The 18,857-nt window shown below is 36.4% G+C and overlaps 1 protein-coding gene across 1 annotated transcript in view; it reads left to right on the forward strand.

Moving 5' to 3' along the window:
• FBN2 (fibrillin 2) overlaps positions 1 to 18,857 on the forward strand; it is a 236,447-nt gene that overhangs the window by 106,644 nt on the left and 110,946 nt on the right. Inside the window, exon 8 of the mRNA XM_023617761.2 lies at positions 7,420 to 7,545. Coding sequence (XP_023473529.2) covers positions 7,420 to 7,545 — 126 coding nt within the window. The remainder of the gene's footprint in view (positions 1 to 7,419; positions 7,546 to 18,857) is intronic.

Raw genomic sequence — 18,857 nt, forward strand, 5'->3', positions numbered from 1 at the left:
ATAAAAAGATTAATTCATCAGAGTTATAATGGTTATAAAAATATATATGCCCTAACAACAGAGCCCCAAATATATGAAAGCAAAAAAAAAGTAATTGAAGGGAGAAATAGACAATTTATCAGTAGCAGTGGAGAATTCAGTACCCCATTTTCGATAATGGATACAATAATACAACAACTAGGCAGAAGATCAACAAGGAAATGGAACAATGAACAACACTATAAACGAATTAGATCTCACAGACATATAAAGAATATTTCATCTAACAACAGCAGAATATATGTTCTTCTCAAATGCACACAGAACATTCTCCAGGATGGACCATATGCTAGGCCATAAAACGAGGCTTAATAAATATAAAATGGTTGAAATCATACCAAAGAATGTGCTTCAACCACAGTGGAATTAAATGAAATCAATCCCAGAAGAAAATTTGGGAAATTCATAAATATGTGGAAATTGAGCAACAGACTCCTAAATAACAAATTACGCAAGGACGAATCATAAGGAAACTAGAAAATAATTTGAGATGAATGAAAACAAACACACAATATATAAAACTTGTGAGATTCATTTAAATTCTACCAAACAATCAGAGAAGAATTAATACCAATCCTTCATTAACCCTTCCCAAAAATAGAGGAGCTAGGAATGCCTCCAAACTCTTCCTCTAAGGACAGTATAAACCTGATACCAAAATCAGACAAAGAATATAAAAGAAAAGGAAACTAAAGATTAATATCTCTTGTGAGTATAGATGTAAATGTCTTCAAGAAAATATCAGCACACCAAATCCAGCCACATTTAAAAAGCATCATACATCACTATCAATTGAGATTTATCCCAGGAATGCAAGGTTGGTTTAGCATCTGAAAATTAAGTAATGTGATATATTATATAAGTAGAATAAAGGACAAAAGCCATACAATCATCTCAATAGATGCAGAAAATGTATTTGAAAAAAAAAATCCAACAATTTTTCATAATAAAAATGATCAACAAATTAGGAATAGAAAGCAACATCCTCAACACGATAAAGGGCATTTATGAAAAATTTCAGCTAAAATCATACTTACTGGCAGAACAATGGATGATTTCCCTAGGATCAAGAACAAGACAGATGTTCACTCTCACAGTTTCTGCTCATCATTGTACTGAAGGTTCTAGCCAGAGCCAATAGGCAAGAAAAGGAAATCCAAATTATCCGAATTGGAAACGAAGAAATAAAACTACCTGTTTGCAGATGACATGCCTTTAGTGGATAAGGGATCAACTAAAGTGAACAATGTACCCGCTAAAGTGGAGAAAGTATCCTCTGAAAAACTGTTTGATCCAATAAATGAGTTCAGCAAGGTTGCTGTTATACAATATCAATATATAACAATGAATTGTATTTCCATACACTAGTGGTGAACATTCTGAAAATGAAACTAAGAAAAGAATTCCCTTTACAATGGGACAAAAAAGAATAAAATGCTTAGGAATAAGTTTAACGAAAGAAGTGAAAGACTTTTACACTTAAAATTACAAAACTTTGGGGTGGCGTAGTGGTTAAGTTTGGCATGCTCTGCTTCAGCAGCCTAGGTTCACAGGTTCAGATTCTGGGTGTGAACCTTTACCACTCATCAGCCATGCTGTGGTGGCAACCCACATATAAAGTGGAGGAAGATGGGTACAGATATTAGCTCAGGGCTAATCTTCCTCAGCAAAAAAATAAAAATAAAAAATAAAAAAATTACAAAACCTCATTGAAAGGAATTAAAGAAGATCTAAATAAGTGGAAAGACATTCCATGTTTATAGATTAGAAAATTTAAGATGGCAATACTTCCCAAACTATCTGTAGATACAACACAATCCTTGTCAAAATCCCAACCTGCTTTTTTCCAGAGATTGATGATCTGATTCTAAAGTTCATATGGAAATTCATATTCAATTCATGTATCAGATATGGGACATATATAAAGAACTCTTACAACTCAATTAGAAAAAGACAAATAACTCAGTTAAAAACTGGACAAAGTAATGGAGTAGATATTTCTCCAAAGAGATATATTAAAAAGCCAATAAGCACATGAAAATGTGCTCAACATCATTAGTCGTTAAGGAACTGCAAACCAAAACTACAATGTGATACCACTTCAAACCATTACAATAAAAAAGATAATAATGAGTGTTGGCAAGGATATGGAGAAATTGGAATCCTCATACGTTGCTAGAGAGAATGTAAAATATTATAGCTGCTTTGGAAAACAATTTAGCAGTTCCTTAAGTTAAGCTCAGAGTTACAATATGACTCAGCAATTTCACCTCTAGGTATATACCCAAGTGAGATGAAAACATGTATCCACACAAAGCTAGTACCTGGATGTTCTAGCAGGTTTATTTGTAATAGCCAAAAAATGGAAACATCCATACAGTGGAATATTACTCAGCAATTAGAAGGAATGCAGTACTACTATGTGCTACAACATGGGTAAACCTTCAAAACATTACGCTAAGTGAAAGAAGTCAGTCACAAAAGATCATACATTTTATGATTCCATTTATATGAAATGTCCAGAACAGGCAAATCTGTAGAGACAGATTAGTTGTTATTAGTTATAGATCTATTAGTTAGAGATTAGTTATTCCCTAGTGCTTGGAGGGAGGTGGGGAGAGTGACTGCTAATGGGATGGAATTACTTTCGAAGGGATGAAAATGTGTTAAAATGGCGTTGTAGTGATGGTTGTAGAATCCTGTGAATATACTAAAAACCATTGAATTTTACACTTTAAATGGATGAATTGTATTACAGTTCTTATATTTCAATAAAGCTGTTTATAAATATACAATGAAATTCTGAGTACAGTTGATATATACCTTGCTTTCAAAATCTGAAAATGGGGAAAGCAAACTTCAAATTTTCATTATAACTTAGTTGATCATTTTGATAAGACCTGTTCTTTTAAAAGCTTGAAATAGGTAGCAATTTATTGAGTTTAAAATTTAGTCATAAATTTTCTTAATTTCAAACATTGAACTTCTATTAATTAATAATTCCATTAATATTAAACTATAAATATTAAAATTAAATTAATATTAAACTATTAATAAAAGTTCAGTATAAAACAGAAATATACTTATTCTATAGCAAAAAGAAATTATATAGAATAGGCCAAATACATCTGTAGTTCCTTGGCATTGATGGAAAGAAAATATTCTAAGAATTTTTTTTAAACAAAATTCCTTGTTTGATTTGTTCTGAGTTCTCTGTAGCGTAATTGTTACATGACTGCTTTTATGTATGTCATGTACATGTTGGAATTGACAGGATCTCTATGGCAATGTTCTTAGAATTCAGTGATATTAGCGCTCCTTACCAAATTATTCATTATATTCTGCTTAGAGTAAGATTTACAGTAAATGTTCGTTGACAAATATGAGGTTATGTGGTTTGGCCATCCGAAATCTATCAGATGGTTTTGCTTAGATCTAGTTTTCTTTTTTGAAAAACCTGTGTTCAGCTTCCTCAAATTACCACTTTCCAGTCCTTTTCTTTCTTTACCCTTCCATGGCACACTCAAAATCCTCTCCTTTTTGACAGTGTTTCTCCTTTGCCTCCATTCATCATACTCTTCCCTTTATCTCCCTGATCCTTCCTTCCCAGTCCCCTATACTGACTTTTCTTCTCTTGACTCTCCCTTAGATAGTGGTGGTTCTCAGAGTTCCCTCCTTAAATTTGACTCTTCATTTATAGGTCTTCTTTGGAAATCTCATCTATTGCTAAAACTTCAAATGCAATCCACAGAGTTGGTGATAAACCACAAACATACATGTTTACTCTTTATCTCTTCACTGAGTTTCGAATTTTTGGCTGTGTAGTTGGAATTTCTGCCTGTTTCTCTCAAACATCTCAAGTTCAAAATGTTCAAAACTCAACCTCACAATGCATTCTTCCTTCGGTCTCATTCTCTGTTAATAGTACTACCATCATCTCCCTTGTCAATCAAGCTAGAAGTCTGAGATATTTATCCAGTGGCAAAGTTCTGTGTATTTCTCCTAGATATCTCTTGAATGTGTGCTCTTTTCCTCATCATAAAGCCTATTTCAGGCTTTCCTCCTTTATCACTGGACTATTTATTATCTATCCACATTAAACACAAGGATTAGCTTTCTAAAATATTGATTTGCTTGTATAACACTCTTGTTTATTTGAAACTCCTTCAAAGACACCATAAATCACCTGAGAATAAAATCCAACGTCCTCGGGAAGGCTCTCCAGGATTTGGCATATGGCTAACTAGTTAAGCTTACCTTCCATCAGTTTCCAAGCCATTCCGGCAGACTTTCCATTCTTCAACTGTGCCATATTTTCAGATGTATTTACCCGTCTTGTTTTTTGTTTTTGTTTTGATTTGTTGTTTTTTATTACTCTAAAGCTAACTGCATCCCACCTGCCGCAGTAATTGGTTCAGGATTCCAGGCCTGTGCCAATCAGCACATTCTCCTGGCTAGCGGAATCGTTCAAAAATTGGCATGTGACTCCATTCAGGACATTAAGACAAAAGGGAAGATTTGCTTGGTGCTTTTGGGAAAAAATTTTCTCTCTGTGAGGAGAGAGTCCCTAGAAGAGATACTCTCTTTTCCACTAGGTGTCCCAGTGAAAGACCTAACCAAGAATGGCTGCAGCCATTTTGCTCCCATCAGAGGAGGCAGCCTAACGAAGAAGCTGAAGCACAGAGGAGGGCAGAGTTGAGCCTATCTCGCAGAAACTGAGCACAAGACCTTGGCTTAAACCAGTCCTGAAGTCCATGCCGCTTCTGAACTTTCAGATCTGCAAGCTATTAAATTTCTGGTGAATGTCAGTTTGGATCAATTTTTCTGATATTTGCAGACCAAAGCCTCCAAACTGATAAATAAACTTAAAAAAAAAAAAAAAACAGTTCAAAGGGGGTTAGGTGGAGACACATTAAGTATGCAGAGCGTGAATGAAATCAATTCCCGTTGCTAAGAATTTGCCTTTTCCCATGAACAGGCTTGTCACCATTAGGCACGTGTGTTTATACCTAGGCAACAGACACTTTCTGTCTGTGAGGAAACTGCTTGCAAATCTAATTATGACACATGCTCTTGAAGAACTAATATTATGAAAGAGCTAAATGCATACATCCTTCTTAATGTTAATGCTAAATTTAAATTTAAATTGATGGATAAAATATTGGGCATGACTACATTGAAATACAGGGTGTTTTGATGAGTAAAAAAAGAAAAAACACCAAACTTTTAAATTTTTAAAATCTGCTGGGGAGTCTAGTCCAAAAAGAAATGAAAAACATTCCTATTTTTCATATAGAATTCTTATCTACTTTACTGAAAGGCTTTTACATATAATTATTTTGAAGCTTAACCTCTTAAGGCTCCTATTTAATTCTAGGGAGCATTGTGAAACATGGAGTTTTTGTACAATAAGATATTTAACACAAAACCCACAAACTTAATATCATTCCATGTGTTCTATGTTCCAGATTTTTTTTCCATACAAAAGAAAAAATGTCAAACGTCTTTCAATTTTCTACTCTTTTTGTTGTTAGGAAGGGTATTTGAAAGTAGAGGACAAAGAAGTTCTTTATTATGAAAGGAAATGCCTGGGAATACGAGTTAATGCTTAAATGAAAGACTTAAGTTTCCTAATTTTTAAGAATTTGGATGAATCCTGGGCTCCATAAGTGCCTTGATTGTTGGTACAGCTTTAGATGTAAGGGGATCAGAAGCAAGTTTCAGTCCTTCCCTTTTGTACTACTTGCTGCTATACTTTATAGTATTCTCTTGTTTTGTCTTCCTTATCCTGAAGTGACTCATCAGTTTGTTTGATGATTGAAGTATAGCTGTTCTAGTTTCCTGTCTCTTCTGAGTTTATATTCAGTTTTATTATGATGCACTGCACTAAGATAGCAACACAACATGCAACAGATCCTAATTTTGCACACGTGGTTTCATTTTGTTGGATTAAGTCTTATGGTAACTCTTTCACCACATTATACATTTGCTCCTCGTGTAGTCAGTTCATGTTAGAATTCTGATCTCTCTTGGGGAATTGGTAGATTTTGATTTGCACGACTGTGCCTTCGCTGGCTAACCATTAAGCCTCAAATGAAGATATTACTTCAGAGAATGTCTGAATCTGGTAACATTTTTTATAAGAACATTCCAAGAAGACACACAAGCATATAGTTATTTCATGATACAGCTTCTAGGCAAGAGTGACTTGTCAGAATAAATGGGAAAAAAAAATGAATAGACCAATAGAGGAATTCAAGAAAGGCATTGCCAACCATTTTTTAAATTATGGGGTCTAAATTTTTTCCTTGTATTTACAATAAGAATGTAATTTTTCCCTGTGTTTTTAATTGATGCATTTAAAAAAATACATGCAACTAAAAAAAAACTAAACAGAAACTAGAAGCTCAGGTTTGCTTTTCAGTAATCATCTATTTTTATGGCTTCTATAATTATTCCCTGTATTCTCTGGTCTTTGCTAACTCTGTTCCTTAAAATGGACAACCAGCTCACAGGCATTCGTGGCTGAATTTTCCTCACAATGGCTCATTTCCTTTTAAATGTATTAGCAAGTAGCTCCCAATGTACCTAATTGTAGCTTTGTTTGACTTTCCACCTCTCTCTGCTTATTGAACTAGAGGTAAAGTACATTAAAGCTTATAGAAATGGCCAGGTTTTCTGCTTTAGGGAAAGTTTAAAAGAAAGCAGACCTTTCATTAATGTGAAACGGAATAGACTAGTCCCAGCATTGAGTAAGCTGAATAGAGAAATGCAGGGAGGTACAATAGGAAAACTGGACACTTCCCAAAGCCTCTTGAGTGTGCCCTTCACCATGTTTCTGTGTTATTTTAGATTTAAAGTTAATTCCCAGAATGTCAAATATACCCGTATTCAGATGTAAGTACAAAAACATAGCCTAAAGCCAAACAGAAAAAAAAATTTGCCACCCTGTGTTGGTTCAAACACTTAGTGCAAAAATTAGCTATAAATTTTTAAATGTACTTATTCCGTATTTTAAAATGTAATCCATGTATGTGTTTTTTTAAAGGCTCTAGTAGGATAATTCCCTAATTGATGTAGAATGGAAACTAAAACATTGACATCTTTACTTATTTCTAATTTGAATTGCATTTGGGAAAAAAAAAGATATAGAGTTTTGCTTTCTTTGGCCTTGTTTTACTGCCATGGGAGTTCACTTTCATCTCAGTTCCCATAGATATGTGTGAGAAATTCCTTAGGGCCTGAAACAGGAGTATCTTTAAGGTTACATGATCTGACCTAATCAACCATGAGTGCTCTCATACTCTTCAAAAAAGATTCCTTTTAAAAGCTATTTAATGAAGCCTTTCTCAATCGTCTTCTCCTTCTTCCCTTGATTAGACCTCGATGAGTGCAGCATCATTCCTGGGATATGTGAAACTGGGGAGTGTTCCAACACCGTGGGAAGCTATTTTTGCGTTTGTCCACGTGGATACGTAACCTCAACAGATGGCTCTCGGTGCATTGGTAAGCCTCGAGTTTTGAAGGCACAATACACTGCTTCTTTATAATGACAGGACAGCCCAAACAGGTATGAAGATGGCAACGATTATAAAACCATTGGGAAAATGGCTGAAAGAGTTGTTTAAAATAAAATACCACCATTGAAGGATTGATAGACCAGGTGCTCTTTGCAAAGATTTCAGTTTCAGAAGCCATCTGGGTTAGTTTTATGTTGTCAAAGTCATTTTTGAAATAAAGGAAGACTTCCTCAAGACATTGCTCTTGCCCAGCCTTAGAGATGCAGAGGCATGAAGAAGATTTTTAAAAATCTGCTTTGGGAAACAGAATGTAGTAATTAAAGGTCTTTTGTTGCTATGAATCATGAATGTAATCAATGTCTTATTTACTGAGCACTTGTGTATTCTAGTGAAAATAGTTATTATTATTGCAAAAAAGAAATTGACACCTTTAATTTTGTGTTTTAAGCTTATTCAAATTAAAGCCAAATATATTTGTATGCTCTCCTTTGTTTGTTCAGAAAGATGAAATAGTGTTTCTCAGTCATGTGTAAGTCACCCATTATTGAGCAAGTCTTAGACTCATGTAGTCTAAGCCTTCATATAGTACAGGAATTATGGAAATTAAATCAGCACTCAAAGAATGGAGTTGCTTGGTTCATTAGAGGACGGCTGTCTGGGCCATGACAGTTTCCAAGCCCCACCAGGAGGATGTGTCAGCAGCTAACTGCCAGGGCCTCTGTGGATCCCAGTGACGGTGCCCTGGTGAACTGGGTTGATGAGATGGAAATACAGAGTCAAGGATGTAAACTAGAAGTCCTAGGCCACCAACAAAAGGGCTGTGGCCTGAATTCACTTGATAAAATGTACTGATATGCCAGACACTATGCTAGCTGTGAACATGAGAGATGTAGATCCTGCCTTCAGAAAACTATATTGTCATCATAAATAATAGTAGAAGAGTAGCAAGAACAGTCAACGAAGAAACAGTGGTAGTGGGAGTGAAAATAACAGCTACCTTTATGAAACACATATCATGCATAAGGCACTAGACATCTACTTTGCCTCATTATCTCATAGCTGTAGGGCGTTGGGCAGGCTATTGACCTCTCTATACTTCAGTTTCTTCTAGTAAATGTTCAATAAAATATTCCTTATTATTACTATTAGGAGGAGAAAGAGGGAAAGAAGGAGAAAGAGGATATACCTGCACTGGACCTGTATATTATGTTATGTAATCCTTAGAAAATACTCTGTGTGATAGGTGTAATTATTCAGCTTTACAGATGAAGGAATTGAGGTTAAGAGAAGTTAAGTGACTTACACAATGTGTAGGACCAATAAATGGAGCCGGGATTTGAATCCAGGTATCTCTGACTCCTGCATCTGTGTTACTGTGACGCTACACTGCCTCCTTATGTACTTTCAGGTGAGAGAGACCCTGTGTCTAGATATCAAGGTCTCTAGCATGAGTGATTTCTCCACTACCATGTTGCCAGTCTGCTTTGAGAAGTAGAATGTCCATTTGGAGCCTCCCTTTCTCATCTTAGAACGATGAGATTTGAATGACAATTGTTCTTTATGAATAAATCAGAGTTTCTATCTTACATTAGGTAAAACATTTTTAGTGAAATATTAAGTCTATAAAACTGAGCACATTATTTGTGGGGTCAATGTTGCCAATTGGCTTACTGGATTGTAAGTCTGATTCATTTAACATAACAGGTATGAGAAACGAAAATTAGTAGAACTACTTACCACTTGGCTTAATTATCTTAAACTGTAAAGGAAAAGTGCAGTCACACACATACACACACAATCATCAGTTTCAAACAGGCATGGACTCAACTCTAGGAGAAATGTCAGTTTGGGAGTTGTCATTGAACATCATTGGCTGGATGCCATAGACCCTGGCTTCGGGAAACTTATATTCTAGAATATGGCTAGAAGAAATGTGGCTAGAGAAGGAAGTGAGGTTATTACCATGAAATTCCAGAAGTAGCAATAAGAATGTATGTATTTTGTTTGGTAGGCAGTGTGGAGTACAGACATGCATTGCTTAACAAAAGGGATATGTTCTAAGAAATGCACCCTTAGGTGCTTTTGTCATTGTGGGAACATCATAGAGTAACTTACACAAACCTAGATGATATAACCTACTACACACCTAAGCTATATGGTACTAATCTTATGAGACCATCATCATATATGTGGTCTGTTGTTGTCTAAAACATCATTATTCAGCACATGACTGTAATTAAAGGCCTTTGAGAATGAATTGGAATAGGGGTAGGGAGGGGTGAGAAGAGAGACAAACTCGTTAGAAGGCAGAATCTGTCATAACAAATCTTAGTGTTTTATATCATATTTCTAAATTATTTCTTTGTTTTATTTCTTAAATTTCTAAATCTTTCTTTAAACAAAACTTGTGGGGTTTTTTTTTTGCATTGAAAAGGAGGCATATTCATCATATTCAGACAGTCAAGATCAAGATTCCTAATGATTTACTGAGGTTGTTTTTCTTGAATGTCAGTTATTTGGTTTACCGTTAAATCATGGTAAACTCTCTTTATCTCATGCCTCTCTATATAAAGTCCTGAGTCATTACCTGGACATTCAAATCGCTTTAGAACCTGACCCAGCCTGTATTCAGGACTCATCTCTAACCACTTGCCACCTCATGCTCACATTTCTCTCATTACCGTACATGAGCACACTGCTGTGCCTTTGCCCACAGAATCCCCTCTGCCTGAAGCATCTTGATGTCCTCCTTCTATGCTCGTTAGAACCCAACTCATCTCAAATTAGTTACCACTTTTTTTTATAGCCACCTCTACTTAACTCACATTTCCTTCTTGGGCAAAATTAATCAGCCCCTCACATAATATTTTTCATTTCTGGGTTTATCACATTGTCACAGGTACTTGTGCTTTGCCTGTTGGCCAGTGAGCTCCATTAGGTCCTGCCTTCTTGTCCCTCGTGCTTTATGTAGTACCTTGCATAGAAGTTTGGGCTCAGTAAATCTTTTCCGAATGAACAGGCAAACTCGCAAATGAATGAATGAATGAGATGATATTGAATGGAAGGATTTCACGTTGGTTAATAACTGCTTTGCATCATTTGGCATCCTGTTGGACATGAAGTAGTGGCACTGAGTCGTGGTCCTGGATGCTCAGAAGGCAAGAGCCTGCTTGAGCTCAAGAGAGCTGAGGCACAGTAAGTCCTGTGCTAAGCAGGAGTCACCATTCATTTCAGTATCAACATCCTGACCCAGGAACAGGAGAAAGCCCCTAAGGAGGGGAGAATGACTTTCCAAAATTACAAAACCAATGTTAAAATTAAGTAAGCAGCTTAAAAACTTTTTGAATAACTCTGTTACATTTGGAATAAGTATGTGTTTTCCATGCATGAGAAAAAATAAATCTAACATTTTAATGTGTAAAAGATCTTTGACTTTGATTTTTAAAAATCTGAGTCCATATTTTCTTAGATTGAATTTATTTATGATTGAATTATATATGTCATGGATATTTCCATGCTGTTTATTTTGTATCCACATATATGCTAACAATAATGAGTTGGACAAATTCAAAACTTTTTCTTGAGTATGAAATTGCATGTTATCTGCAGCTTTATTCTAAGAGTGACATATGCTGAAAGCTGCCCTGATTCCTTTTTTTTTTTAAAGTATGCTTTTTAGTGAGGAAGATTGGCCCTGAGCTAACATCTGTTGCCAATCTTCCCCTTTTTTTTTGTTTTTTTCTCCCCAAAACCACAGTACATAGTTGTATATCCCAGTTGTAGGTCTTTCTAGTTCTATGTGGGATGCTCCCACAGCATGGCTTGATGAGTGGTGCATAGGTCTGCACCCAGGATCTGAACTGGTGAACCCTGGGCCACCAAAGCGGAGCGTGCGAACTTAACCACTCAGCCACAGGGCCAGCCCCTTAAAAGCATTTTTTCTAAGTTATAAGCATATTCTAAGTTATATTATAAGCATATTCTAAGTTAATAAAAACATCCTGAGTCTATACCACATTATAAAGCATCAATAAACTGCCTTTTTCTTTTATGTATAGGAGAGTTTAGCTGAACGTTTTAATTATAAAATAGGATAGTTTTCCCATTTCATTTTATGCTAAATATAAAAGTCAAATTCCTTATATAATTTTATCTAGTGTATTTTATCAAGTTTTTTAAATATCCAGGAAAGAGCTTTCTTTTTTAACAAAGACTACAATTATATGTCTGTTCTCAAAAGAGTTGAAACATAGCTAACACTCTTTTTCTTAGAAGCTTTTTGTTTGTTTGTTTGCTGAGGAAGATTCGCCCTGAGCTGACATGTGTTCCAGTCTTCCTCTATTTTTTATATAGGCGGCTGCCACAGCGTGGCCACCGATGAATGGTGTAGGTCCATGCCCAGGAACCGAACCGAGGTCGCCAAAGGAGAGTGTGCCAAACTTAACCACTAGGCTACAGGGTCAGCCCCTTAAAAGCATTTTTAATAGCACAACGTAATGACCTTTATATTGTTTTGGAATTCAGTGTCATTGTACTATCCATGACATTATTAATTCCTAATTTCCACGATGTAATATAGGCAAGAAGAATGACTGGCAGCCAGCAATGAGTAAATAATGAGTTGACAAGCAACAGCAAACACATGCTCTGTGCAAGATAATGTGCCTGCTGGACCCAGAGCTAGCAGGGACCCTGAGCAAGGGAACTTGGGACCCAGAGCTAGCAGGGACCCTGAGCAAGGGAACTTGGGACCCAGAGCTAGCGGGGACCCTGAGCAAGGGAACTTGGGACCCAGAGCTAGCGGGGACCCTGAGCAAGGGAACTTGGGACCCAGAGCTAGCGGGGACCCTGAGCAAGGGAACTTGGGACCCAGAGCTAGCAGGACCCTGAGCAAGGGAACTTGGGACCCAGAGCTAGCGGGGACCCTGAGCAAGGGAACTTGGGACCCAGAGCTAGCGGGGACCCTGAGCAAGGGAACTTGGGACCCAGAGCTAGCAGGGACCCTGAGCAGGGGAACTTGAAGTGCCAGGCAGCAGCAAGTGAAGTTCAGAAAATGAGAGCAAGCATTTAGGAATCCTTGTAGTAATATGACTTTGCCACACATCCCAGTGCATTTCTTTGAGCTTTACAAAAGTTTCAGTGGACAGTATTGCCATGTAATATTCTTCAGAAAACAAAACCTGAAAACGTAATGTGAAAAATAATAATATAAGAGAAAGTTTGAGGCAGTGGGTGATTAATTGCTAAATAATTTTTTAGGGTATAGATGCTGTAAGTCAAAAAGGAACGCCTGATTATTATAGTTAAAATTCTCGAGGAAGTGAGCAGTGAAGCACCTTGAAAAATGCATAGGAGCTGCGCAAAGGAAATAAGAGTGCACGGAGCAGGGAGAAAGGCGTGAGCGAACTAGATGCTGAAGGTGTTTGCATGGTCTCAGGAGATGGTGAGAAGAGCTTGTCTGGGAAAGAGAGCTGAGTAAGAAAGGAGTTGGAGATAAAATAAGAAAGATGGATTGAGATTAAGATTCTCTTGTCAGGGTTCTTAACTGCCATGCTAAGGAGTTTCAGGTTGATCCTGAGGGCAGTGCGAGCCCATCAAGATTTTTGAGCAGGACAGAGACAAAAATCAGTGGGGGAAAAATGCTGCTTAAAAGAATTGAGGAAGATCTTGATAGAATGAAGAATGATCTGGAGTGATGGTCAGGACGTGCTGTTATTATGCAGCAATCTTTATAATGATGGGCATTGATTACATGTGTATATGTGGATTTCCAACAAAACACTTGAAGGATAACTCAAAACTCCTAAAAATGTTTAACTAAAGGGGGAAGGGAAGACAAGGATGAAACAGTATGCTGAATAGTGTTTTAGTTCTAACTTCAGAATCTTATAAAAGGGGACTGGTGGAACAGCAGGGGGAATGTCCTAGAAAGAGATTAGACGGGAAGAAACATGTCACTATTTTAAAGGAAGAAGTTAACCTGGGAGCCATAGTGGTTCTGTTTCTTTCATTGTTCCTCGTTCTAGTTAGCCTTGTATAATGGAAACATGAGAGTGACATGAAAGTATTTTAGGAATAGCAAGAATCTGCAGAATTAATCAGGGGAACCCACATTGGCGCCAGACCATCAAAGAGGTGGGTGGAGGCCTCCAGTATCAGGGGATGAGGCTTAAGAGCAATTGTTGCTATTTACCGACCATCTGCTGTCACTAGTATTCTGACCTGAACTAATGTTATCGGTGTTTTCTGGCTGAACTCTTCATTTTTAATCCACAAAACTCATTCAACAGGAGACTTATTTATTTCAAAGTACAACCCCCAACTTTTACCAAGTTTTCATCACAATGCATAATTAACTGTTAGTTCTCTTAAATCAAGTTTAGACTAAATGTCAAGCCATGAAACAAACTCTTGATAAGAGTGCCATTATTTTGTTTCAAGATAAATTTATATTTTAATGAGAGGAGATGAATTGCTTCCTCTTTCTCAATGTAGCTTTAAATAAGACTTCGTGTAAACCTTGTTCTGGGAATGTGGTGAGGGTGATAGGAGATTGGTAGAGGGAATATACTTGTTTCCATTACTTACAACATACCAGTCCTACAGTTAGACATGTACCAGGCTTCAGAAAGATTTGTCCTAATGGTGTAATAAATATTCTTCATCTGACTTTGTCCCTAATAATTCCCTATTTCATGGGGTGGTGTGCCTCATCAGCTCTTCGTTAGTTCTATAGGGTGCCCCTTTTTAATTCCAGATATTCTTCCATATGACACATTTTCAACACGGTACTTTCTAAGGACCATGTAGTGTCACATATGCAAAGGAAAGAACCTAACTCCTGGCCACTGTTTTGCTTTTGAAATATGTTTTGGGGGAGACCTTAGCTGTGAGACATCACACTCCACTGGTATGTATCTCATCCTGGTGTGGTTTTGACTCAAAGGATTAGAAGTAGATTGCTTTCCTCCCCAAGTTATCAGAAGAGACTAATTGTGGAATTGATGAAAAAAGTTATGATTTACTCTCCGTCCCTCTTTCTGCCCCTCCACTCTCTCACCAATAACATAATTTCCTTCAATATATATTCTAGGACAGAGCAGAGGTTTCCAAACTGTAGAACACTAGTTACTTATATTTATTGAATTTGAAGACCCCTTTTTGACGTAAAAAATGTTTTCAAATCTACACATGATGATAATTCAATATCTCTGAGAAAATATATAATGAAAAAGCTACTGGGTATTAATTTTAGATGAATTTGTGTTTTATTAGTCACAATGGAATCTCCATAAATGGGAATCATGGTAGTGCCTGCATGTTGTGAGGCATTTTTCACTTGCATTGCAGTATTTAGTGTAAACAGAGATTTGTGGACTCCTCGCAATATCATTGCAGACTCCCAAAGTCTGTGGCTGGTGTACGTAACTGATGGATTTCTGATGAGCCCTTATTTCTATACACATTACCTATTTCCAATGTGATGGTGCATTTGACCCATGAGTTGTTTAGAAGTGTAAGGGGCTTCCCTGGTTTGCAAATCTTCCATGTGGGCTTGAAAAAAAATGTGTTTTCTCCAGTTAATGAATAGATATATCCATTAGATCAAACTTATTAACTGCACTGTTCAAATTTTCTCTATCCACTGAATTTTGTCTACTGTATCTATCAATTACTGAAAGAGTTGTATAAACATCCCACTATGATGGTAGATTCTCAGTTTCTCCATGTGGTTCTTTGCATTTTTGTTTATATATTTTGACGCTATTTTATAAGGTAATGAATGTTTTAAAGTATTATAAATATTTTCCTGGTGAATTGAACCTCTTTTCAACGTATATTGACTCTAAAGTTTTTTCTCTTCTTCTTTGTCTATTTCTAAACATTTTCTCTTGATCCATTTTAGCTCATGTTATTTTGCATCACATTTTTGAGTGGGAGAGGAAGGTTTAAATCTATGCCTGTTAGGTATTTTTCCTTTCAATCTTCCTACTTCCTTATGTTTTAAGTGTGTCTCTTTTAAATAGCCTAAATGTAATTTTTTTTTGGCACAGTCTGAAAGTCTTTGTCTTTTAAATTGAGACCTAAATTAATATAAATTTATTATAGTAACTGATTTATTTATTTTTATTTCTATCATCTTTGTGCTTTCTATTTGTCTTGCTTTGTTCCTCTTTCTTGCTTTCTTTTGGGTTTATTGAGGTTTCCCTCCTTTGCCATACTCCATTATTTTTCCTCTGTTGTTTAGAAGTTACACACTTTATTTCTGTGGTTTTAGTGGTTATCCTAGCTGTTTCAAGATGCACATGTAACTTAAAGTCTAAAATGAATTATACTTTTACCTACATCTAAACAAAGAATATTAGAATGGTTACACTTTGATCTCTCCCTCCCAACTTTTAAAAATTCTAGCCAATTGCTACTCTTCTGTTTGCAACAAATTAGTCATTATTATTGCTGTTTGATATTTTAGTGCTTGTCTAGCTTTACCCACGTATCTAACAGTATTTTTCCTTGTCATTCCTTCATGCATTTCAGGCCTTCCATTTGGAATCATTTTCCTTTTGCCTAAAGCACCTCTTCTAAAATTTCCTTTAGCCAGAACCTCTTGGTAGAAAATTCTGTTTTGTTTTCCTGGAAATGACCTTACTTTTCCCTCTGGAAAGATGGTTTCCTAGGGTATAGAATTTTAGGTTGAGAGTTATTTTATCCCGGTGTACAGAAGATACTGTTTCGTTGTGTTCTAGCATCCACTGGTGCTATTAAGAAGTCAGTGATCGGTTTAAATGTCATTCCTTAGCAGGTAATCTGTCTTTTCTTTCTAGCTATTTTTAAGATCTTCACTTTTTCTTTGTTATTCTGCAGTTTCACAGTGATGTGGCAAGTTGTGTATTTCCTTTTATTTTCCCCACTGTAGATTTATTAGACTTTCTAGATGTGAGACTGTCTTGCAACACTGTTAGGAGATTCTAAGCCAGTATCTGTTAAATATTGCCTCTCCTCCAGTCTGCTTGTTACCTCTTCCTAGTACCCTAATTAGATATTTATTGCCTTTTCACACTCACCTCCATATTTCTTAACCTCCTTTTAACATTTTCTATCTCCTTGATTCTCTGAACTGCCCTGAAGATAATTTACTCAGACATATCTTCCACCTCAATATTTCTCCCTTCATCTCCATGCAAGACAGTGTTTAATATAGTCACTAAGCACTTTATTTCAGTCATTATTGTTTTCATTTATAGAAGTTTCATTGAATTCCTTTAAGACTGTTCTTTCATTGTTTATGGGCTGTTTTTCTCTATTCTCGTTTTTAGATTTTTAATTGCCTTAGACATATTAAATATAATCTAGTTATTAATTAATATTTAATGAATTATCATTAATTAAAAATAACAAATGATTGGGGCCGGCCTGGTGGCATAGTGGTTAAGTTTGTGTGCTCTGCTTTGGTGGCCTGGGGTTCACCCATTCAGATCCTGGGTGCAGACCTAGCACTACTCATCAAGCCAGGCTGTGGCAGCATCTCACATAAAATAGAGGAAGACTGGCACAGATGTTAGCTCAGCGACAATCTTCCTCAAGTGAAAAGAGGAAGTTTGGCAACAGATGTTAGCTCAGGGCCAATATTCTTCACACACACAAAAATAATAATAATGAATGATTTTCAGAATTGATCTGACCATTCCAATATATGAAATCTGCTATTTACTCTGCTAGCTTTCGTTCATTGAGTCTTTTCTTGTGTCATTTATTCAATTATTGGTTTTGCTATTAGCTACTCCTTTTTCTTGGGACTGTGTCTGTGGGAGCTGTTTGAGACCTGTGTCAGTATGGAGTCCTCGATTGTGTTGGCTTTTGCCAGTTGCTTGGAGTTTCCCAATTTGGGGAACTCTTTATGTTATGTTCTTCCTTTGAAGTTCTTCAGGCCACAATCCTAATATGAATTGAGACATCAAAGCTGTCTGTGTGAAGAGGAGCTTGTGGTTTCAGATTCTTAGGAAAGATCTTTCGTTCTTCCACTCAGTGCCAAGATAAGAGACAGGGCATGTTTTTTTTTTTTTCTTTTTTCTAATCTTCTGGTACAGCCGCCTCCTTATAGAAACCTTGAAGAGATAAACACGTTCAGTGTACCTTGTAGCACTGAGTGTGTTTCATAACAGTGATTACTGTTAAGAGTTTAAGACTTTCTTATCTTAATTTACATCCTGTTCTTGAGGAAGGTAGCAATCGAGTAAATCTAGGAATATGATACTTTGAGTTCCTGGAATGAATATTCTGAAAATTATTTCCCTAGATCATTCTTGGGAATAAAAACCTGCCTATGAAATCATTCCCAGTGACAAACTGTCCAAACCCAACTCGTGAAGTTTACAAAATGTCTCACTGCCTTTAAGTATGCATGCATACATCAAATTTACTACTTTGCTTTGGGGAATACTGAATTTCTTTTAAGAAATTTAAAGAGGTGTTTTGATTCTTACACAGCATATCTTAAAGCCAATTCATTAATTTAACAATACCTTAGAAGCAACCTGAGGTATACTATGGACCATTTGAGGAAATAATATGTTTATTTTAAATTCTGTATCTAGTGCAGAAACTTTAGGCTTTACCTATTAATGGGATTATTTGTAGTTAATAGTTTCATCTGCATTATTGATATGCAGGTCCTGATTGTTGTGGTACATCTTTCTTCTTGTGGTCGTGGACAAAACTTCTTTGAAGCATCTTGATGAAAGTTGAATAATGTGTAGTGAACTAGACTCAGTTTTTTTCATTGGTCACAATAAGGGCAATTTCAGTTTTAAACCCACAGAGTTTACAGATGATATTAATATTTATCCCTAGGCAATTTTGCATTTTATATAGTCTTTTCATGATGTCTTTTAACTTTTATCTGCTATTCTGATCCATTCTCTACCCTGCTGTCAGAGTCACCTTTATTGTGGTCATATTTGGTCATGTCACTTCGCTGCCTCTAATCCTGCAAGATAATGCACAGACTCCTTACCATAGCAGTCCTGCCAAACCCAGTGGTTACTTCAAGTCCTCAACTTGCTTTACTTCTCATCACCATTTGACATAATTCATTGCCCCTAGTTCTTGAAAATGTCTTACCCAGCCTCATGGTTTATGACCCTGTATATACACACTGATAACTCCTAGGTATAGATCTTCAGCCTAACCATTCCTCTGGGTTCCAGGCTCTTATATTCACCATCCCCAGTGTAACACATTTTAAAGAGGAGCCTTGTATTGCGTCCTCCAATCCAACTTCTCCCGTTGTCATCCCTG

Source organism: Equus caballus, chromosome 14 (genome assembly GCF_041296265.1).
Source record: "Equus caballus isolate H_3958 breed thoroughbred chromosome 14, TB-T2T, whole genome shotgun sequence".
In the NCBI taxonomy this organism is placed as follows: domain Eukaryota; kingdom Metazoa; phylum Chordata; class Mammalia; order Perissodactyla; family Equidae; genus Equus; species Equus caballus.